Source organism: Lithobates pipiens, unplaced genomic scaffold (genome assembly GCF_037356315.1).
Source record: "Lithobates pipiens isolate NorthernLeopardFrog02 unplaced genomic scaffold, aLitPip1_a1.2 Scaffold_35, whole genome shotgun sequence".
Taxonomy (NCBI): Eukaryota; Metazoa; Chordata; class Amphibia; order Anura; family Ranidae; genus Lithobates; species Lithobates pipiens.
In genome coordinates this window covers 7,351,813-7,374,393 of record NW_027507811.1, presented here as the reverse complement: position 1 = coordinate 7,374,393, position 22,581 = coordinate 7,351,813, and the positions used below count along the sequence as shown (strand labels likewise).

Below are 22,581 nucleotides of genomic sequence, written 5' to 3'. Positions count from 1 at the left end.
CTATGAAAACCCGACCACCGTTATGAAGACAAGGCTGTGCATGGTAGTCACCTCTGTGCCCACAGAAAGATTTTCGAAAAAGCTGCCCAGATCATTTCAGAAAGAAGGGAGCGGGCTAACTCCAAATGAAGTTAGAAGGCTCAGTTTTTGTTTAACCACTTCCCGCCCGGCCTATAGCAGAATGGCGGCCGGGGCGGGGGTTCAGTTATCCTGACCGGGCGTCACATGACGTCCTTCAGGATAGCAGCTGGGGGGGGGGGGGGGGGGTGCATCACAGCGATTGGTGGGGCGGCGTGTCAGTCTGACACATACCGATCTGGGTAAAGAGCCTCTGACAAAGGGTCTTTACCACGCGATCAGCCGTGTCCAATCACGATGTAAACAGGAAGAGCCGTTGATCAGCTTTTCCTCACTCGCATCTGACAGACGGGAGTATAAAGGAGAGCCGATCAGCTGCTCTCCTGACGGGGGGGTCTGCGCTGGCAGCCCTCCTTGGATGCCCACACTGGACCGCCAGGACCACCAGGGAAGCACAAAACATGTGGATGGCCAGGTACATCCCCCATGGCCATTCACATGTGCCAACATATGACTGGCACCATTCTGAAAACAAAAAAATTCAGTGATGCCACTCCTCAGTGTCATCAGTGCCCACCTATCAGTACCCATCCATGCCACGTATCAGTGCCACCCATAAGTACCCATCAGTACCACCCATTAGTACCCATCAGTGCCACCTACAAGTAGCCATCAGTGCCGCATATGAGTGCCCATCACTGCCGCCTATGAGTGCCCATCAGTGCCGCATACCAATGCCAACTATCAGTGCCACCTATCAGTACCACCTCATTGGTGCCACCCCATCGGTGCCCATCAGTGCCACCTATGAGTGCCCACCAGTGCCATCTATCAGTGCCGCCTCAATGGTGCCACCTCATCGGTGCCCATCAGTGCCGCCTTTGAGTGCTCATCAATGACACCTATCGGTGCCCATCAGTGCCACCTCATCAGTGCCCGTCATTGAAGAAAAAAACGTACTTATTTACAAAAAAAAATTAACAGAAACAAAGAAAAACGTTTGTTTTTTCAAATTTTCCGGTCTTTTTTTATTTGTTGCCCAAAAATTAAAAACCACAGGGGTGATCAAATACCACCAAAAGAAAGCTCTATTTGTGGGGGAAAAAAACAACGTCAATTTTGTTTGGGAGCCAGGTCGCACGACCGTGCAATTGTCAGTTAAGGCGACACAGTGTCAAATCGCAAAAAGTGCTCTGGTCTTTGGCCAGCAAAATGGTCCGGGGGCTTAAGTGGCTAAATATTGTACCTGAGGGGTGTTTATAGTATGCCGTGTTTAGAACAGTCCCACTGTTTCGCAACCCCCCCCAGGCCCTTTGGGTCTTGTATGGATATTAAGGGGAACCCCGCACCCAAATTTTTTTTTAAAAAAGGCGTTGGGCCCCCAGACCCTATATACTCTGAACAGCAGCAGTATACAGGCGGTCCCCGGGTTACAAACATGATAGGGACTGTAGGTTAGGTCTTAAGTTGAATCTGTTTGTAATTTGGAACAGGTACATTTTGTAAGTGTAGCTCCAGCCAAAAAATAAATTTTTAAGCTTTTTGGATAACATAGGGAAGGGTTATCACCCCTGTAACATTTGTTTTGCTGTCTGTGCCCCTGTTCAGAAGAATTCCCCTCACTTTCTGTCCCAATGACAGTTGGATTTAGAAAATGTTGGGTTATTAGGGAAACAAGAAGTGGTGATAATAAAGCATCAGTGGGGAGACACCTTTTTCCCATATTAACACTTACAGGAGAGAATTTCCCTTCCTAGGGGTAGATTTCCTCTCACTTCCTGTTGTCTCCCTCCGTTTGTAAGTAGGAGTCGTTTGTAAGTCAGATGTTTGAAAGTAGGGGACCGCCTGTATATACTATACGGCCTGCCCTATATACTCTGCGGAAAATTGGGCCTTAGGTGTTGGTGGTACCAGAGCACTGTAAGCCCTCACAGTTACTCTTGGTGGGCGCTGGAAAGGGCCCTGCTGTGAAATATACAGTATCAAGAATTGTAATTACATGCCCCTGTCAAACAGGGGCAGAACAATTGGGCCTATGGCGGTGGTGGCACAACACTGTAAAGCCTCACATATACATTTGTTGAGCTCAGGAACAGACCCTGCTGTGAAATATTAGATCAAAAATTTTAATTGCACGCCCCTGTTAAACAGGGGCAGAAAAATTGGGCCTTAGGTGGTGCCCTGAACCGAAAATATTCCTAGAAGCTATCATCATGAAGATTGAGGAGGAATAGGATAGTCACTCAGCATATGCAGTCTTCAAGGGATCCCACATCCATAGAAAAATCAATCGGTGCTTGGTAGCTGGTGATCCAAGACTGATTCATTTTTATGAATGTGAGACAATCAACAGAGTCTGTGGACAGGTACACTCTGTGATTTGTTACAAAGCCTCCACCAGCACTGAATGTGCGTTCAGAAAGAATGCTGGATGCAGGACAGGCCAGTAGCTCAATTGCATATTGAGCAAGCTCTGGCCAGTGGTCCATCCTCAAGACCCAGTAACCCAAAGGATGTTCTGGTGGAAAAGTCTCCAAGTCTGATCTTGCCCCAAGATATTCCTTCACCATGTAATTCAGACTCTGGCGATGGTTGCTGGAACCGATCAGACCTGGGTGCTGAGGACTGAAGAATTGCCTGAAGGCATCGGTCAGCCGGCCACCTTCTCCACTGCTCTTTCTGTGACTGAACAAAGCCTCAGCAACACGTTGTCCAGCACCAGGAAATTGTAACCTCCCAGGCTCTGGAAACGCATTTCACAAACCTTTCTGCAATGCCTCCGAAGATGTTTCATCCTCTGCTCCCTCTGCGAAGGCTGGATGAGTTCTGCAACCTTACCCTTGTAATGTGGATCAAGAAGGGTTGCCAGCCAGTAATGATCCCTCTCCTTGATACCACGAATCCTAGGGTCCTTTCGCAGGCTTTGCAGGATCAGGGAGGCCATGCAGCGTACGTTTGCAGAGGCATTCGATCCTGAGTTCTCTGGGTCACTAAGGATCACACTCAACCACCTCCTCCCAGCCACGTATAACTCCATGGGTTTCTAGGGACTGCAAATGATCTCTTGCTGATGCTGAGTGTTAGTCTCCACCTCCATGCTGACACAATCCTCCTCCTCCTCCCCCTCTTCTTCTTCCTGTGTGATCGGCAGGCCAGCAGGAATACTAGTATCTGGATAAAAGGGGCCTTGAATGGTAAGGAAGTCCTCCTCTTCCTCCCGCTGTTCTGCCTCAAGTGCCCTGTCCATTATTCCATGAAGCGTGTGCTCCAACAGGAATCGTATCACTGATGCATGCACTGTTACTGCTCACTATCCTCGTGGCCTCCTCAAATGGTGACAGGACAATGCATGCATCCTTGATCAGTAGCCACTGGCATGGTGAAAAAAAGCCAAGCTCCCCTGACCCTGTCCTGATGCCATACTCACACGGGTACTCATTGGTGGCCCTCTGCTCCGTGTGCAGCCACTGCAGCATTGCTAACAAATTGAGTTCCACCTGGTGGGCATTTCACAAATGAGGTGGCTCTTGGGCAGGTTAAATCCCTTTTGGAGGTCAGCCAGCCGAGCACTGGCATTATATGACCGGGGGAAATGACCACAGACTTTCCTGGCCTGCCTCAGGAGATCCTGTAAGCCAGGGTACCTGCTCAAGAACCGCCACACCACGAAATTCAGGACGTGAGCCAAACAGGGAACATGGGTCAAGTGTCCCTGTCAGAGGGCGGGGAGGAGGTTGGTGAAATTGCATACAACCATTCCTGGCTGAAGCTGGCATGGCTTCAACCACCTCTGAGCCTGCCCCTGCAGAGCTCACAGAATCTCTGCCCCAGTGTGGCTCCGGTCCCCTAAGCAGACCAACTCAGTGCTTGCGTAGCCTCTTGAACGCCTATGGAGCACCACTGGTTCAGAAGAGAAATCTGCAGAGGAAGAGGCCATAGGGGAAGAGGAAGGGGTGGAGGAGAGAGCTGTAGCAGAATCACCACTAGCATTTTGGAGGCGTGGTGGCGGAACAAGCTCCAACAATACTGAACCCTGTCCTGCATTCTTCCCAGCTGCCAGCAGAGTTACCCAGTGCGCCGTGAAAGAAAGGTAATGTCCCTGTCCATGCCTGCTGGACCATGAGTCAGCAGTAATATGCACCTTACTGCTGACCGCCCTGTCCAACGAGGCCAAGACATTGCCTTCCACATGCTGGTAGACAGCCAGAATGGCCTTCCGTGAAAAGAAATGGCATTTGGGAACCTGCCACTGAGGTACCGCACATTCCACAAATTCATCAAAGGGGGCAGAGTCTACCAGCTGAAGAGACAGCAGTTGCAGTGCTAGCAATTTGGCCAAGCTAGCATTCAGACGCTGAGCATGTGGATGGCTGAGACCAAATTTCTTTCGACGGTTTAGCAACTGGGGTAGGGCAATTTGCCTGCTGAAATCAACTGCTGGTCTACTGATAGTAGATTGGCTGTAAGTACTTTGGACACCTATTGCTATACCTTCATTCCTCTCAGTGCAGGTTTCTGAGAGGACTGGAGGTCTAGTGGGGTTGGAGACCCCAGCTGATGAGGAGCAAGGAGAGGTCCGACCTTGTTCTTTGGTGTGGGTCTTTTAAGTGCTGTTGCCAACGGACTACAGGGAGGTCATCATATGTCTGGTCAAGCATGTGGTGCCCAAGCGGCTGCTGTTTTGGCCATGCTTGATACGCTTCAGACATATGTTGGAAACAGCAACAGTGCGATCTGCTGCACGCGTCTCAAAAAAGGCCCACACCAAAGAACTTTTCAAAATATGTGGGGACTCAGCAGCGTCCTGCACATGCGGAGCTCTGCCGTGTGATGCAATAGGATGGCTGCCCTTAAGCTGCCTCCTGGAGGGCATCCTGCCTCATTGGAGATGTGCCTCCTCCTCTCTTCTATCGGGCACCCAAGTAGAGTCAGTGACCTCATCATCCCCTCCCTCCTCGTCACTGGAGAAAACTTGGCAGTATGCTGCAGCTCAGGGAACATGACTGGCAGCTTCTCGATCCACGGAGTGCTCTGCAGCCTCGGCCTTAGGAAAGGCCGTGGCTTCGGCCTAGCTCCGGAGCGGTGGCCATCTTTGTACACCCAGGCCGTTTACAATGTGATCGCTCCATCAAACTCCGATCACTTGTAAACAAACCGGCATCATGTCATGACACCGGTTCCTCTCTCCCCTCTGTGTACCGATCTGTACAGTGGAGGGGAGAGATCGGATGGCAGCAGCGCTATGGGCTGGATCTCTAGTGCCCACAGCGCTGCACTGTGACAAGTGCAGTCACAGCCATCCCTCCATACTCTGCAATACCCTGCCAATACTCTGCAATGCCCAGCAATACCCTGCCAATACTCTGCCATATCCATCCAATACTCTGCTATACCCTCATACCCTGCCATATTACTCTAATACTCGGTGATACCTAGCCATACTCGGCGTAATACCCAGCCGAACTCAGCCAATATTACAGTGGGGGAGATTGTGGATATTACAGTGGTGGAGATTGTGAAAATTACAGTGGGCACTATATGGTGGTGGAATTTTCACAAGTTTTTGCAAATTCAATTATTTGCTGATCCGAAAAATGATCCAATCCGTGACTCTGATCCGAGGAACGATCCGATCCATGAGTTTTTTGATATGTTACACCCCTAGTTGCATGGTACTGTGTACACCAACAGAAGTGTAATAACAACTATGGGTGCACTGTATGTATTGTGTACACCACCAGAAAAGTAGTAGCAACTGCACTAGGGGGGCACGGTACTGTGTTCACTAACAGAAGTGTAATAACAACTATGGGTATACTGTATTGTGTACACCAGAAAAGTAGTAGCAACTGCACTAGGGGTGCACGGTATTGTGTACACCACCAGAAGTGTAATAACAACTATGGGTGCACTGTATGTATTGTGTACTGTGTACACCATCAGAAAGGTAGTAGCAACTGCACTATGGGTGTACGGTACTGTGTAAACTAACAGAAGTGTAATAACAACTATGGGTGCACTGTATGTATTGTATACACCACCAGAAAAGCAGTAGCACCTGCACTATGTACACCGCCTCCAGTATATTAGAAAAAGTACACCAGGAACAGCCTGCAGTCAGATATAGCTAAACTGGATACAGTGGATATATATATATATATATATATATACACACACACACACACAAGACTGTCTGTATATATATATATTTAATACACTGCAGCTAACTAAATAACCTGCCTGCCTGAAGTATATTAGAAACAGTACACCAGGAATGGCCTGCAGTCTGATCTAGCTAAACTGTATGCAATATATATATATATATATATATATATATACACACACACACACACACGAGACTGACTATATATATATATATTAAATACACCGCAATTAAATTAAATAACTGAATAACCTGCCTGCCTGCTCAATCTAAATCACACTCTCTCTCTGTCTACGCCAACAACACAATACACAGGGCCGACGTGCTAGCGGCCTTATATAGTGTGGGGCATGGATTTAGTCCCCCTGAGCCATGATTGGCCAAAGGCACCCTGCCTTTGGCCAATTATGGCACTCTCAGCTGAGGGCGCTGGGATTGGCCAAAGCATGCAGGTCATGGCGCATGCTTTGGCCAAGCATCAGCAATCATACAGCAATGCACTGCGCTCCCGCAGTGCATTATGGGCCGTTACGCTCCGCTCAACTTTGGCGCGGACAGGCCCATAACGTTCGGTTTTTGCCGAACGGGCGGACAGCCAATGATCGAGTAAAACTCATGTTCGACCCGAATAGAAAGCTCATCCCTAAAGGGGAGCTAGTAGATGGGACCTCCAGCCTTCTTCTGCTCCACTGCTAATATGCAACTGCCCCTAGGAAAGGTCCAGGGTGCAACAACTGTACCGGCACTGCCGAGGCTGATCTCACTCCGGTGGGGAAGCAGAATAGAGGCAGATCCATACACATAATGGGGCTTCTCTCTGAGCACACATTGTCATGTAGCTGACCTGTCTATTTGGGGCAGATGGAGTTGAATGATAGCTTGGCTCTACCCAATAGAGTAACTAAAAACTGAGCGTCTCATGAGTTTCCTTACCATTGGAGTCTACTACAGGCGTCCTGAGATTTATGAGAAGGTGGAGAGTCGGCTTGTGTGGTTGGTGTTCCAGAAACACGGCTTGACTCCTCACAAGACTGGGTTGTTTGTATTCATGCTGATCCTCTTGTTTAGAGGGACATGGAACATAGAAAAGATGGAGGGGGGTTTCTCTATGTTAGATGTGAGGAAGAAAGGTGATCTTGTGGTTGAAGATGTGCTTGGTGTTCCAGAAAAATGGCTTGACTCCTCACAAGACTGGGCTGTTTGTATTCATGCCGATCCTCTTATTTAGAGCGACATAGAAAAGATGGAGGGGGGTTTCTCTATATAAGATGAGATATAAAAGTGAGGAAGAAAGAGGATCTTGTGGTTGGAGGTGCAGAGAAGGAATTACGGGTGGAATGATAGACGGGTCTATGAACTGATGGACTTATCATTGGAGTCTACTACAGACGTCCTGAGATTTATGAGAAGGGGGAGAGTCGGCTGTTCCAACAAGTACAAAACCAAACTACTAAGACACAAGATTAAGACTAAAACTAAAACCTACAGGATGGACCTTCCTTGTAGTGTTACAAGAGGGAATAAAGGAAAAGAAAAGAACATTTTATCATACAAATCTGAAGACCGACTTTTATCAATCAACTTACAAAGAATGTCATCAGTTTAAAAATGTAAACATTTATTCTTCGATTGTTTCATGAAAAAAATTTGTATTATTATATTTTTATCAGATAAATATGAAATGTTACATCTGAAAATGTCATATATTCCAGTTTCAAGCAGCAGGTGGCGCTCTGCGAGCAAATAAAGCTGCCTGTGCAGGCTGATAACTACGACGATACTAAAATGGACACAAAAGTCGTGTAGTCTGATCTCCCCTTTCTCTTCATCCACAAGCAATATGTAGCTCTTCTCTCACCATGATGTCTTCCTTTGAAGTTTCTGCTGAAGATCAGACTACACTGCTAGAGGGACCCAACTGACAGTGACACCCCCTCCTTCTCTCTCCTAGAGGGACCCAACTGACAGTGACACCCCCTCCTTCTCTCTCCTAGAGGGACCCAACTGACAGTGACACCCCCTCCTTCTCTCTCCTAGAGGGACCCAACTGACAGTGACACCCCCTCCTTCTCTCTCCTAGAGGGACCCAACTGACAGTGACACCCCCTCCTTCTCTCTCCTAGAGGGACCCAACTGACAGTGACACCCCCTCCTTCTCTCTCCTAGAGGGACCCAACTGACAGCGACACCCCCTCCTTCTCTCTCCTAGAGGGACCCAACTGACAGTGACACCCCCTCCTTCTCTCTCCTAGAGGGACCCAACCGGCAGTGACACCCCCTCCTTCTCCCTCCTAGAGGGACCCAACCGGCAGTGACACCCCCTCCTTCTCTCTCCTAGAGGAACCCAACCAGCAGTGACACCCCCTCCTTCTCTCTCCTAGAGAGACCCAACCGGCAGTGACACCCCCTCCTTCTCTCTCCTAGAGGGACCCAACTGACAGCGACACCCCCTCCTTCTCTCTCCAAGAGGGACCCAACTGACAGCGACATCCCCTCCTTCTCTCCCCTAGAGGGACCCAACCAGCAGTGACACCCCCTCCTTCGCTCTCCTAGAGGGACCCAACCAGCAGCGACACCCCCTCCTTCCATCTCCTAGAGGGACCCAACCAGCCGTGATGCCCCCTCCTTCTCTCTCCTAGAGGGACCCAACCGGCAGTGACACCCCCTCCTTCTCTCTCCTAGAGGGGCCCAACCGGCAGTGACGCCCCTTCTTCTCTTTCCTAGAGGGACCGAACCGGCAGTGACACCCCCTCCTTCTCTCTCCTAGAGGGACCCAACCAGCAGTGACACCCCCTCCTCCTCTCTCCTAGAGGGACCCAACCAGCAGTGACACCCCCTCCTTCTCTCCCCTAGGGGGACCCAACCAGCAGTGACACCCCCCTCCTTCTCTCTCCTAGAGGGACCCAACCAGCAGCGACACCCCCTCCTTCCATCTCCTAGAGGGACCCAACCAGCAGTGACACCCCCTCCTTCTCTCTCCTAGAGGGACCCAACCAGCAGTGACACCCCCTCCTTCTCTCTCCTAGAGGGACCCAACCGGCAGTGACACCCCCTCCTTCTCTCTCCTAGAGGGGCCCAACCGGCAGTGACACCCCTTCCTTCCATCTCCTAGAGGGACCCAACAAGCAATGACACCCCCTCCTTTTCTCTCCTAGAGGGACCCAACCAGCAGTGACACCCCCTCCTTCCATCTCCTAGAGGGACCCAACTAGCCGTGATGCCCCCTCCTTCTCTCTCCTAGAGGGACCCAACCGGCAGTGACACCCCCTCCTTCTCTCTCCTAGAGGGACCCAACCAGCAGTGACACCCCCTCCTTCTCTCTCCTAGAGGGACCCAACCTGCAGTGACACCCCCTCCTTCTCTCTCCTAGAGGGACCCAACCAGCAGTGACACCCCCTCCTTCGCTCTCCTAGAGGGACCCAACCGACAGCGACACCCCCTCCTTCTCTCTCCTAGGAGGGACCCAACCAGCAGCGACACCCCCTCCTTCCATCTCCTAGAGGGACCCAACCAGCCGTGATGCCCCCTCCTTCTCTCTCCTAGAGGGACCCAACCGGCAGTGACACCCCCTCCTTCTCTCTCCTAGAGGGACCCAACCGGCAGTGACGCCCCTCCTTCTCTTTCCTAGAGGGACCCAACCGGCAGTGACACCCCCTCCTTCTCTCTCCTAGAGGGACCCAACCAGCAGTGACACCCCCTCCTTCTCTCTCCTAGAGGGGCCCAACCGGCAGTGACGCCCCTCCTTCTCTTTCCTAGAGGGACCCAACCGGCAGTGACACCCCCTCCTTCTCTCTCCTAGAGGGACCCAACCAGCAGTGACACCCCCTCCTTTTCTCTCCTAGAGGGACCCAACCAGCAGTGACACCCCCTCCTTCTCTCTCCTAGAGGGACCCAACCTGCAGTGACACCCCCTCCTTCTCTCTCCTAGAGGGACCCAACCTGCAGTGACACCCCCTCCTTCTCTCTCCTAGAGGGACCCAACCAGCAGTGACACCCCCTCCTTCTCTCTCCTAGAGGGACCCAACCAGCAGCGACACCCCCTCCTTCTCTCTCCTAGAGGGACCCAACCAGCAGTGACACCCCCTCCTTCTCTCTCCTAGAGGGACCCAACCAGCAGCGACACCTCCTCCTTCTCTCTCCTAGAGGGACCCAACCAGCAGTGATGCCCCCTCCTTCTCTCTCCTAGAGGGACCCAACCTGCAGTGACACCCCCTCCTTCTCTCTCCTAGAGGGACCCAACCTGCAGTGACACCCCCTCCTTCTCTCTCCTAGAGGGACCCAACCAGCAGTGACACCCCCTCCTTCTCTCTCCTAGAGGGACCCAACCAGCAGCGACACCTCCTCCTTCCATCTCCTAGAGGGACCCAACCAGCCGTGATGCCCCCTCCTTCTCTCTCCTAGAGGGACCCAACCGGCAGTGACACCCCCTCCTTCTCTCTCCTAGAGGGGCCCAACCGGCAGTGACGCCCCTTCTTCTCTTTCCTAGAGGGACCGAACCGGCAGTGACACCCCCTCCTTCTCTCTCCTAGAGGGACCCAACCAGCAGTGACACCCCCTCCTTCTCTCTCCTAGGGGGACCCAACCGGCAGTGACACCCCTTCCTTCCATCTCCTAGAGGGACCCAACAAGCAATGACACCCCCTCCTTTTCTCTCCTAGAGGGACCCAACCAGCAGTGACACCCCCTCCTTCTCTCTCCTAGAGGGACCCAACCTGCAGTGACACCCCCTCCTTCTCTCTCCTAGAGGGACCCAACCAGCAGTGACACCCCCTCCTTCTCTCTCCTAGAGGGACCCAACCGGCAGTGACACCCCTTCCTTCCATCTCCTAGAGGGACCCAACAAGCAATGACACCCCCTCCTTTTCTCTCCTAGAGGGACCCAACCGGCAGTGACACCCCCTCTTTCTCTCTCCTAGAGGGACCCAACCTGCAGTGACACCCCCTCCTTCTCTCTCCTAGAGGGACCCAACCTGCAGTGACACCCCCTCCTTCTCTCTCCTAGAGGGACCCAACCAGCAGTGACACCCCCTCCTTTTCTCTCCTAGAGGGACCCAACCTGCAGTGACACCCCCTCCTTCTCTCTCCTAGAGGGACCCAACCAGCGGTGACACCCCCTCCTTCTCTCTCCTAGAGGGACCCAACCAGCAGTGACACCCCCTCCTTCTCTCTCCTAGAGGGACCCAACCAGCAGTGACACCCCCTCCTTTTCTCTCCTAGAGGGACCCAACCTGCAGTGACACCCCCTCCTTCTCTCTCCTAGAGGGACCCAACCAGCAGTGACACCTCCTCCTTCTCTCTCCTAGAGGGACCCAACCAGCAGTGACACCCCCTCCTTTTCTCTCCTAGAGGGACCCAACCAGCAGTGACACCCCCTCCTTTTCTCTCCTAGAGGGACCCAACCTGCAGTGACACCCCCTCCTTCTCTCTCCTAGAGGGACCCAACCAGCAGTGACACCTCCTCCTTCTCTCTCCTAGAGGGACCCAACCTGCAGTGACACCCCCTCCTTCTCTCTCCTAGAGGGACCCAACCAGCAGTGACACCCCCTCCTTTTCTCTCCTAGAGGGACCCAACCTGCAGTGACACCCCCTCCTTCTCTCTCCTAGAGGGACCCAACCAGCAGTGACACCCCCTCCTTCTCTCTCCTAAAGGGACACAACCTGCAGTGACACCCCCTCCTTCTCTCTCCTAGAGGGACCCAACCGGCAGTGACACCCCCTCCTTCTCTCTCCTAGAGGGACCCAACCAGCAGTGACACCCCCTCCTTCTCTCTCCTAAAGGGACCCAACCTGCAGTGACACCCCCTCCTTCCATCTCCTAGAGGGACCCAACAAGCAATGACACCCCCTCCTTTTCTCTCCTAGAGGGACCCAACCAGCAGTGACACCCCCTCCTTCTCTCTCCTAGAGGGACCCAACCAGCAGTGACACCCCCTCCTTCTCTCTCCTAGAGGGACCCAACCGGCTGTGACACCCCCTCCTTCTCTCTCCTAGAGGGACCCAACCAGCAGTGACGCCCCTTCCTTCTCTCTCCTAGAGGGACCCAACCGGCAGTGACACCCCCTCCTTCTCTCTCCTAGCAGAGGAAACCAGACAGAACTTTGAAGTCTTCAGTGATCTTTGATTTCCCTATAAAGAGTTTCTTCCATGATAAAGATCAGAGGAGCGCTCAGCCACGTGTTTTCTGAGGTGTAGATCAAGGTGAGCTTCTTCCCAGTGTGAAATCTCTGATGTACGGCAAAATATGAACCATATAGAAGACATTTCCCACACTCAGGACACTAATACACCTTGAGGGTGGTGTGGGTTCTCAGATGTCTGGTAAGACAAGACTTCCGTGGAAAACATTTCCCACACTCAGGACAGGAAAATGGCTTCTCCCCTGTGTGGGATCTTCGATGTATAACGAGGGCTGATTTCCTTGAATAACGTTTCCCGCACTCAAGGCATGAAAATGACTTATCTCCCCTGTGGCTTATTTGATGTTTATTAAGATGGGACTTCTGTGAAAAACATTTCCCGCACTCTGAACAAGAATACGGCTTCTCGCCCGTGTGAGTCCTCTGATGTATGTAAAGCTTGGACTTCTGCGAAAAACATTTCCCACACTCAGGGCAGGAACAGAGCCTCTCTCCGGTGTGATATCTATGATGTGCGTTAAGAGAGGACTTCTTTGAAAAACCTTTCCCGCACTCAGGGCAACAATATGGCCTTTCCCTTGTGTGAGATCTTTGATGTGTAACAAGGTCTGTTCTCTGTGGAAAACATTTCCCGCCCTTGAAGCAAGCATGCTTCTTCTTTCCAGTGTGTAATCTCTGCTGTCTGGTAAAGTTGGACTTCTCTGAAAATAATTTCCCACATTCAGGGCAGGAATATGGCTTCTCCCCCGTGTGAGAAAGTAGGTCAAGTTTTGATTGATGAAGAAAACATTTCCTGCACTCAGAACCAGAATGAAGCCTTTCACTCATGTGAGATCTCTGATGTACAAAAAGATTTAATTCAGAGCTACAACCCCCCCCACATTCCGAACAGGAAAATGTCTTCTCCCCCTGAATCCCGGCACCGTCCCTCACAGTACGAGGTTGCTCAGAGTCGGAGGGACTCCATGGTCTATCCACACTGTGAAGTCCACCATCCATAGTGGAGATCATTGTCTTTTCTCCTCCACAATCTCCTGTGATGTCCTCATCTTCCATTCTACAACCTGGAGATAAAGTGAGACGATCCTTTGAGGGTTTCTCCATGGCGTGTCCTGGAAAAATATAAAAACATCATCAATAGATATGAGAGGGTTAGTTCACTTCCATCAAGATCCCATCTGGATCAGGTAGATATGAGTGAGGAGATGTTCTCTGTGGAGGTCCCAACCAGCCGGGACTTTTCCCCCCTCTTTAGTCCTTTGGTCCTCCTCCCAGATCACTTCTACATTTACACAGCCTTGTCAGAAGAGCAGGAACCAATGGGGGCTGGGAGGTCCATGCTCTTTACACAACCACAAGCCTAGGCACTGGGTCATGTGACCTCTGATAGACAAGAGGGTCAAAGTCCTGACCTGCAGACCCTTTACCATAGAACAAGTGACCACTGGCCTAGGCTTCTGGTGATATGCAGCACTGGAGAGTTTGGAACGGTATTTTCTCATGAAAGGTGTTTCTTTCTTTTTGTCAATCCTTACATTTCACCCCAAGACTGGTAATAGAGTTTTATGGTAACATTTAGCTATAAGTCTTCTGGAATAAGAGGAACCAACCTAAGAAAGTCTCAATCTGTGTTATCATATCTGTGCTACTGTAACTAGGAGTGACACACAACCTAATACTGCCAGCTGAACCCCAAATAGGGTATCAGTACAGGGAGGGAACCATTACCAACCTAATACTGCCAGCTGAACAACAAATAGGGTATCAGTACAGGGAGGGGACCGTTATCAACCTATTATTGGCTGATATCACTCAGCTCCCGCCCTACTCTGGACCAATCAGTGAGCAGTAACAGAGCAGAGCTAAGAGAAGACTATATGATGGGTCACCTGTGCTGATCTCTGTAGGAGTGTCCTCCTCTATGAATGTCCTCGTCATTCCAGCCTCCTCTGTATATTGCTGATCATCCCTCACATACGTCTCTTCTACTTCACCCTCAACTTTCATGTTCATCAGATCTTCACCCTAAACCAACAGAATGGCAGAAAATAACATCTGTAACATAGAAGTATTTATGATGTGAGATCACATAGAAAATATCATCTTGTAGAGTCCACACATCATCTCCACATGTCAGAGTGTTCAATCACTTTATGTTCCCGACCCTCAACTCCACCTACCTGATGATGGTGGGGGATGGGGTGACCTTCCTGTGTGGAATACAGAGGACGGGGACATCTCTCTGGTGGCTCCATTGAGTCATCAATATGTCCTGGAAACTCCTCCATTACACCATATGACTCATCCTCCTCTTTATACTCTTCTTTAACAACAATGTTATATTCCTCAAGGGTTCCACTCTAAATATAAAATAAGAAAATCATTGTAAAAAACAAGATTGTGCAAAGATCAATGCCAATAACTGTTAACCATCTACCTGATGATGGTGGGGGATGGTGTGACCTTCCTGTGTGGAATCCCGGGAATACAGAGGACGGGGACATCTCTCTGGTGGGTTCCCATTACTGGATCCATCTGTAGGAAACACACACACTGACTGAATACATTGTTTCTATGTGTTTATCAGATGATGGGGGATCTAGGTGGAGCCTCCGTACTGCTCTCTCCTTTACAATAAAGTCTCCTCTTACCCGGTGATGTGAGGGGCGGCTGATTGTCCATCATGACGTCCTTGTAGAGATCCTTGTGTCCTTCTAAATACTCCCACTCCTCCATGGAGAAATAGACAGTGACATCCTGACACCTTATAGGAACCTGACACACACAATGATACAGTCACCATCCAGACACATCCCTTGTCTGTTACTGGATAATGTCCCAGAATTCCCAGAATCCTCCTCACCTCTCCTGTCAGCAGCTCCATCATCTTCTTGGTAACTTCTAGAACCTTCTCCATGTTGTGTCTCTCAGGTTTTAGGGAGTCACATGGAGGCACTGTGATGGTCATATGATCACCGGACTTCACAAGAGGAAATCTCTGTATTGGGGAACCAATAGGAATATCATGTTAGAATCCCAGAATCCTCCTCACCTCTCCGGTCAGGTCTGTGTTTTATTAATAGAGATAAGAGTGATGTCATGTGACCTCCCAGAATCCTCCTCACCTCTCCGGTCAGGTCTGTGTTTTATTAATAGAGATAAGAGTGATGTCATGTGACCTCCCAGAATCCTCCTCACCTCTCCTGTCAGGTCTGTGTTTTATTAATAGAGATAAGAGTGATGTCATGTGACCTCCCAGAATCCTCCTCACCTCTCCGGTCAGCAGGTAGATGATCTCCAGGGTGAGGTTTAGTATCTTCTCAGTCACGTGACTCCGGTCCTCCTCCATCCTCATTGGTCACGTGATTTATACAGGTTCTTTTGGTCTGGGAGCCTCCTAACCGTTGTCTTGCCAGCACAAAATTTTCATGTATTAATATAAAGTCTGTTTTGTTTTGAGGTCTTTAATGCTGGTTAGTTTTTGATCTGCCAGAAAAGGAAGCTGAATGAGATTCTCTCTATGTCTCAACAAACCCTCCACCCCCCCGCACCCAACAAAAGTGGTATAATCTGTTAGTATGGACTGATGAGGTAAGAAGATGTCACAGTGACTTTGGTTGAAGAGGACGGACATGACGGGGGGGGGAGGGGTTACTGGTTGCCCAACTTACTGAGATGGAATAGAAAGACATATTATAGCACTAAATATTACTGTAACTCAGAGGCCACACCCCTTATATGCAAACCTAAATCCAAACTACAATCCCGAATCAAAGTATTACCTTTACAGAAGAAAGTCAATTCTTTCCTCTCCTTCTACCTGAACACCAAACACGGCTCTGATGCAGACAAAACACAGGATGTCCCAATGTCCCACATCCCCCCCTGGTGGTGGTATTCTCCACTCACCTCAATGTCACTTCCGTGTTCTGTAATGTGTCCTTGTACTACGCCCTATACCAGGGGGTCTCCAAACCTTCTAAACAAAGGGCCAGTCTACTGTTCTTCAGAGTTTGAGGGGGACAGACTGTGGTCAGTTGGAGTAAAAAAAAAAAAATGCCCAGAATCAAGGCGAGTAAACAAATCCCCATCATTGTTATCGGTGGGAGGAAATAGTGCCCCATCACTGGTATTAGTGGGAGGAATAGTGCCCCATCACTGGTATTAGTGGGAGGAATAGTGCCCCATCACTGGTATTAGTGGGAGGAATAGTGCCCCATCACTGGTATCAGTGGGAGGAATAGTGCCCCATCACTGGTATCAGTGGGAGGAATAGTGACCCATCACTGGTATCAGTGGGAGGAATAGTGACCCATCACTGGTATCAGTGGGAGGAATAGTGCCCCATCCCTGGTATCAGTGGGAGGAATAGTGCCCCATCCCTGGTATCAGTGGGAGGAATAGTGCCCCATCCCTGGTATCAGTGGGAGGAATAGTGCCCCATCCCTGGTATCAGTGGGAGGAATAGTGCCCCATCCCTGGTATCAGTGGGAGGAATAGTGCCCCATCCCTGGTATCAGTGGGAGGAATAGTGCCCCATCCCTGGTATCAGTGGGAGGAATAGTGCCCCATCCCTGGTATCAGTGGGAGGAATAGTGCCCCATCCCTGGTATCAGTGGGAGGAATAGTGCCCCATCCCTGGTATCAGTGGGAGGAATAGTGCCCCATCCCTGGTATCAGTGGGAGGAATAGTGCCCCATCCCTGGTATCAGTGGGAGGAATAGTGCCCCATCCCTGGTATCAGTGGGAGGAATAGTGCCCCATCCCTGGTATCAGTGGGAGGAATAGTGCCCCATCCCTGGTATCAGTGGGAGGAATAGTGCCCCATCCCTGGTATCAGTGGGAGGAATAGTGCCCCATCCCTGGTATCAGTGGGAGGAATAGTGCCCCATCCCTGGTATCAGTGGGAGGAATAGTGCCCCATCCCTGGTATCAGTGGGAGGAATAGTGCCCCATCCCTGGTATCAGTGGGAGGAATAGTGCCCCATCCCTGGTATCAGTGGGAGGAATAGTGCCCCATCCCTGGTATCAGTGGGAGGAATAGTGCTCCATCACTGGTATTAGTGGGAGGAATAGTGCCCCGTCACTGGTATCAGTGGGAGGAATAGTGCTCCATCACTGGTATTAGTGGGAGGAATAGTGCCCCGTCACTGGTATTAGTGGGAGGAATAGTGCCCCATCCCTGGTATCAGTGGGAGGAATAGTACCCCATCCCTGGTATCAGTGGGAGGAATAGTGCCCCATCACTGGTATCAGTGGGAGGAATAGTGCCCCATCACTGGTATTAGTGGGAGGAATAGTGCCCCATCACTGGTATTAGTGGGAGGAATAGTGCCCCATCACTGGTATTAGTGGGAGGAATAGTGTCCCATCACTGGTATTAGTGGGAGGAATAGTGACCCATCACTGGTATTAGTGGGAGGAATAGTGTCCCATCACTGGTATTAGTGGGAGGAATAGTGTCCCATCACTGGTATTAGTGGGAGGAATAGTGTCCCATCACTGGTATTAGTGGGAGGAATAGTGACCCATCACTGGTATCAGTGGGAGGAATAGTGTCCCATCACTGGTATTAGTGGGAGGAATAGTGTCCCATCACTGGTATTAGTGGGAGGAATAGTGTCCCATCACTGGTATTAGTGGGAGGAATAGTGTCCCATCACTGGTATTAGTGGGAGGAATAGTGTCCCATCACTGGTATTAGTGGGAGGAATAGTGTCCCATCACTGGTATCAGTGGGAGGAATAGTGCCCCATCACTGGTATTAGTGGGAGGAATAGTGTCCCATCACTGGTATTAGTGGGAGGAATAGTGTCCCATCACTGGTATTAGTGGGAGGAATAGTGTCCCATCACTGGTATCAGTGGGAGGAATAGTGTCCCATCACTGGTATTAGTGGGAGGAATAGTGTCCCATCACTGGTATTAGTGGGAGGAATAGTGTCCCATCACTGGTATCAGTGGGAGGAATAGTGACCCATCACTGGTATCAGTGGGAGGAATAGTGACCCATCACTGGTATCAGTGGGAGGAATAGTGTCCCATCCTTCCATCCTTGGTATTAGGGGGAAGAAATTAGGGTTGTCTCCTCTCCATTCATTTTCAGTGCAGCTTAGGCTGCTGAGAAGGGGACTGGGAAACATGTGTCCTCAGTCCCTTTCTCTGTCTCAAAGGGGAGTTGTCAGGGGTATATTAAGACCCCTGATATCTTACCAAAGGCCTCCAACAGGGCTAATAATAAAAAAAAAATTAAACAAAAAAAAAAAAAAAAAAAAAAAAAGAATTGCAATAAATAAAAGAATTAAAAGAAATTAATTGTAAAAAAATAATAAAAAATAAAATAAAAAACAAAACACACTGACACTGTTCACTCCCCCCCCCCCCTGCCCCCGTAAAAAAAAAGAAACATAACAAAATAAATTGGAAAAAATGTAATTGTAAAAACAAAAAAAACTTCTGACACACGTGCCACTGTCACGTGACATTAAAAAAAAAAAGTATCGGTAACCGGTATCGGTGAGTACTTGAAAAAAAGTATCGGTACTTGTACTCGGTCTTTAAAAAGTGGTATCGGGACAACCCTAGAAGGAATCATGCCCTATCATTGGTGTCAGTGGGAGAAATAGCACCCCATCGTAGGTGTCAGTGGGAGAAAGAATAGTGCCTCGCTGTTGGTGTCAGTGGGAGGAATAGTACCTCAAGGGCCAGATAAAGGCAAGAAAAGGGCCACATCTGGCCCCCGGGGCTGCAGTTTGGAGACCATTGCCCCATACCTTGTCCTGTAGTGAGGGGACAGGATCGGCGGGATGAAGCACAGAGCTCTATGGAGGACCAGGAGATCGGCACTCCCCGGTCGTGTCGGTTCCTGAAGAAAACTTCAGCCGGCATCGGAGCTCCGTTCTGAGAGGTAAGAAAAAAAAAAAAAAAAAAAAGGGGGAAACCTTCGATTTGGGTTAGGCATTCAGTGACAATGTGATCAATTACACCCACTTATGTTTCATTTCATCATTACTTTTCTTTTATACCGGTGTTTTCACCTCAGCACATGAAATAATCCGATGAAATACCGAGAGCGATACACTTTGGACAGATAAATCACATATCGATTTGTCTGTGTGTGCATCAGACTGAAAAGAGGGACAATTAAAGGCGAAAGCGGGACAGAGCGCATTGGTTCCTAATACTGTACAGTGATGAGAGATACCATAAAATAAGATAAAATCTTCTTACCTTCTGGGCTTCCAGTTCCAGCAATGTCTTCTCTGCATTTCCTCCAAATTCACCTCTCACCCGGAACTTCCTGCCTGTACACGACGCCACTTCCTATCTGTAGCTGACATCACTTCCTGTCTACCATAGAGTCTTCCAGTCTGAGTAGAAATGCTGATCACCACCTTGTGGACCTCAGAGGAACTGCAGCCCCCCCCCGAGAAAAAGTCTTGTCGTGGCGAACAACTCTCCTTGCTAAGGACGAGCGGAGGGATTTTTTGTCAAATTGGTTTTGCTCGGAAATGATTGATTTTGCCGGGTTTGTCCCGTAACTAGTCACGGGAGAGAAGTTTAGGCAAAAGTTGTTTGAGAAAAACTACCGTGATAAAAGCCCTTCCCATGTGGCTTTGCAAGCCGTGTGGCACCCCTTCCAGCCACCTCTAGTAGCCAATCATTGATGAGCGTCCACCCCCCCTCTTTATGAGACAGGCTTTTCTGCCTTTATCCTCTTTGCGTTATCGTTCGTGGTTGTGATCGGGGGGGGTGTTGGAGAGATCCCGGACATGTTTTGATCAGTGATGTGGATCGGTTTTAGGTGGTTCTTGTGACATGAAAACCTTTTTCAAATCCTTGACCACTTCCGGATCGCCACACGCTGATATACGTCCTAACTTTGAAGAGGGATATCTTTGTTATGGTAGCAATGAGAGACTTTTTGGGAGATTTTCTTTTTTTTTTTATAAAGAACTTGGCAAACTTATGGGAGTTTTTATCTTGTTTTTCACAACCACCAGGTCAGGGTTGCAGGGAGGGGGCCTTTGTCCTCATCAACATCCCCTGGCAAGGTACCCCCACATGTTGAGAGAACGTGGCCTGGTATGGTTCAGGAGAGGATGGTGCCGCACATTCATGCCATTAAAGTGGTGTTTCCCCCCCCCCCCAAAAAAAAAAATATGATGAAAATTCCCCAAAAAAATGTAAAAAAAAAAAAATTTTTAACTCACCTCTAAATGCCTGTTGCTAGGGGGTCCTCATAGTCTGCCTCCTTCAGTGCCCGTGTACCTGACGTCACTTCCCCTCGGTGCAGTCAGTCATCTGGGACACGTGACAGGTCCCAGATGACTGCGCAGCGTATCACGTGCGCATGCCCACAGTAAGAATGCTGGCGCCGCCGAGCAGAGCAGGGAATGAGCGGGGCTTCGTTCCCCCCGCATCACTGGACCCTAAAGCCCCGTACACACGAGAGGACTTATGTCCGACAGACTTCCGAAGGAGTTCTGCCGGAGTTCCGACAGAGTTCTGACGGACTTTTCGACTGAGCGGACTTGGCCACACACAATCACACTAAACTCCGACGGATTCGAACGTGATGACGTACGACTGGACTCGAATAAGGAAGTTCATAGCCAGTAGCCAATAGCTGCCCTAGCGTCGGTTTTAGTCCGTTGGAATAGCACGCACACGAGCAAATTTTTCGAAGGGACCGGGTCCGGCGGAGTTCCGTCGGAAAAATTTCAAGCATGTTCCATATTCTAAAGTCCGTCAGACTTTGGCGAATCAAAAGTCCGTTGCAGCCCACACACGATCGAATAGTCTGACGGAATCAGTCCGTCGGACTTTGGATGTTGAAAAGTCCGCTCGTGTGTACGCGGCATAAGTCTTCATGGACTTTGCTTTGTGCACTGGTCCAAATCATTTGGTGGAGGGAGGATTATGGTTTGGGGTGGTTTTTCAGGGGTTGGGCTTGGCCCCCTTAGTTCCACTGAAGGGAACGCTTAAGGCGTCAGCGTACCTAGACATTTTGGACAATTTCATGCTCCCAACTTTATGGGAACAGTTTGGGGATGGACCCTTCCTGTTCCAACATGACTGCCCACCAGTGCACAAAGCAAGGTCTATAAAGACCTGGATGAGCGAGTTTGAGGTGGAGGAACAGAATCCTGACCTCAACCTGATGGGGATGAATTCAAGCGGAGACTGCGAGCGGGGCCTTCTCGTCAAAGTGCCTGACCTCACAAATGCTCTTCTGGAAGAACGGTCAAACATTCCCATATACACATTCCTAAACCTTGTGGCTGGCCTTCCCAGAAGAGTTGAAGCCATTATAGCTGCAAAGGGCGGAGCCAACTCAATATTGAACCCTACGGACTAAGACTGGGATGTTCAAAAAAAGTTCATGTGCGTGTAAAGGCAGGTGTCCCAATACTTTTGGTAGTACAGTGTATATCAGACCCTCATCTGGGATAAGGGTCTGGTATAGATGAGGGGATTCCTCGGCCATGTAAGCAAAGAAGATGGGGATAGGTAAATGGAAAAAAAAGCACGAGGGCCCCCCAAATTCCATATTAGACCTTTATCTAAGCTTTCTTTTGTATATATTATCTATTATCCACTGGAGCTGTCATAAGTGGGGAAGCAGTCATCGGGGGAACATCAAACAATGGCAGGTGACTATTTTCCTTTCCGTGGGTTGGGGGCATCGTGATTAATGTGGCTCTACATTGCTGGATGATGTCTTTGATGGCATATATATATATATATATTTTCTTATTAAAGCACTTGAAGGAATAGGGATACTATGTACCCTTTACTCATTCACATTGAGGGGGGGGGGGGGTTTCTGAAGGCCACTTATTTTTAAAGGGGCTTCTAGATTCCAATAATCCCCCCAAACCCCCATATCCACCAGGCCAGGGTTATAGGGAAGAGGCCCTTGTCTTCATCAACATGGTAAAAAGTTACTTTTTCAGGAGAGTCCTCCTGGCAAGGTACCCCCCCACCACATGTTGAGGGCATGTGGCCTGGTATGGGCTTGCCCCCTTGGTTCCAGTGAAGGGAACGCTTAAGGCGTCAGCATACCAAGACTTTTTAGACAATTTCATGCTGCCAACTTTGTGGGAACAGTTTGGGGATGGCCCCTTCCCGTTCAGGAGGGTGAACGCCCCTACTTTCCCAGCCAGGCAGCATGCTCACATAGGTGTCTGGTATGCATATT

General features: G+C 49.8%; 4 protein-coding genes across 4 annotated transcripts in view; 1 reads left to right on the top strand and 3 right to left on the bottom strand.

The window, feature by feature from the left end:
* LOC143955747 (uncharacterized) overlaps positions 1-22,581 on the top strand; it is a 132,681-nt gene that overhangs the window by 22,069 nt on the left and 88,031 nt on the right. The window lies entirely within an intron of this gene.
* LOC143955465 (uncharacterized) overlaps positions 1-22,581 on the bottom strand; it is a 230,834-nt gene that overhangs the window by 172,804 nt on the left and 35,449 nt on the right. The gene's annotated exons all lie outside the window — the stretch shown is intronic.
* On the bottom strand, positions 11,105-14,532 carry LOC143955826 (uncharacterized). The gene is made up of 2 exons (XM_077465945.1): positions 14,268-14,532; positions 11,105-13,490 (listed from the first exon to the last, which is right to left on the bottom strand). Exons 1-2 carry the CDS (start codon positions 14,389-14,391, stop codon positions 12,520-12,522), a joined length of 1,095 nt encoding a protein of 364 aa, XP_077322071.1. The 5' UTR covers positions 14,392-14,532; the 3' UTR covers positions 11,105-12,519.
* On the bottom strand, positions 14,768-20,173 carry LOC143956037 (gastrula zinc finger protein XlCGF66.1-like). The gene is made up of 5 exons (XM_077466168.1): positions 19,608-20,173; positions 19,151-19,277; positions 15,650-15,864; positions 15,242-15,376; positions 14,768-15,153 (listed from the first exon to the last, which is right to left on the bottom strand). The coding sequence occupies exons 3-5, from the start codon at positions 15,731-15,733 to the stop codon at positions 14,962-14,964; spliced, it is 411 nt and encodes a 136-aa protein (XP_077322294.1). The 5' UTR covers positions 15,734-15,864; positions 19,151-19,277; positions 19,608-20,173; the 3' UTR covers positions 14,768-14,961.

What these genes read in the sequence shown, in the direction of transcription:
- LOC143955826 (XM_077465945.1), bottom strand. Translation starts at nt 14,391, where the DNA reads ATGAACATGAAAGTTGAGGGTGAAGTAGAAGAGACGTATGTGAGGGAT. An exon ending in TCCTACAGAGATCAGCACAG is followed by an intron (nt 13,491 to 14,267) that starts GTGACCCATCAT and finishes ATATTTTTCCAG; the next exon opens with GACACGCCATGGAGAAACCC.
- LOC143956037 (XM_077466168.1), bottom strand. Translation starts at nt 15,733, where the DNA reads ATGAGGATGGAGGAGGACCGGAGTCACGTGACTGAGAAGATACTAAAC. An exon ending in TCTACCTGCTGACCGGAGAG is followed by an intron (nt 15,377 to 15,649) that starts GTGAGGAGGATT and finishes TCCCCAATACAG; the next exon opens with AGATTTCCTCTTGTGAAGTC. An exon ending in TGGAGCTGCTGACAGGAGAG is followed by an intron (nt 15,154 to 15,241) that starts GTGAGGAGGATT and finishes TGTGTGTGTCAG; the next exon opens with GTTCCTATAAGGTGTCAGGA.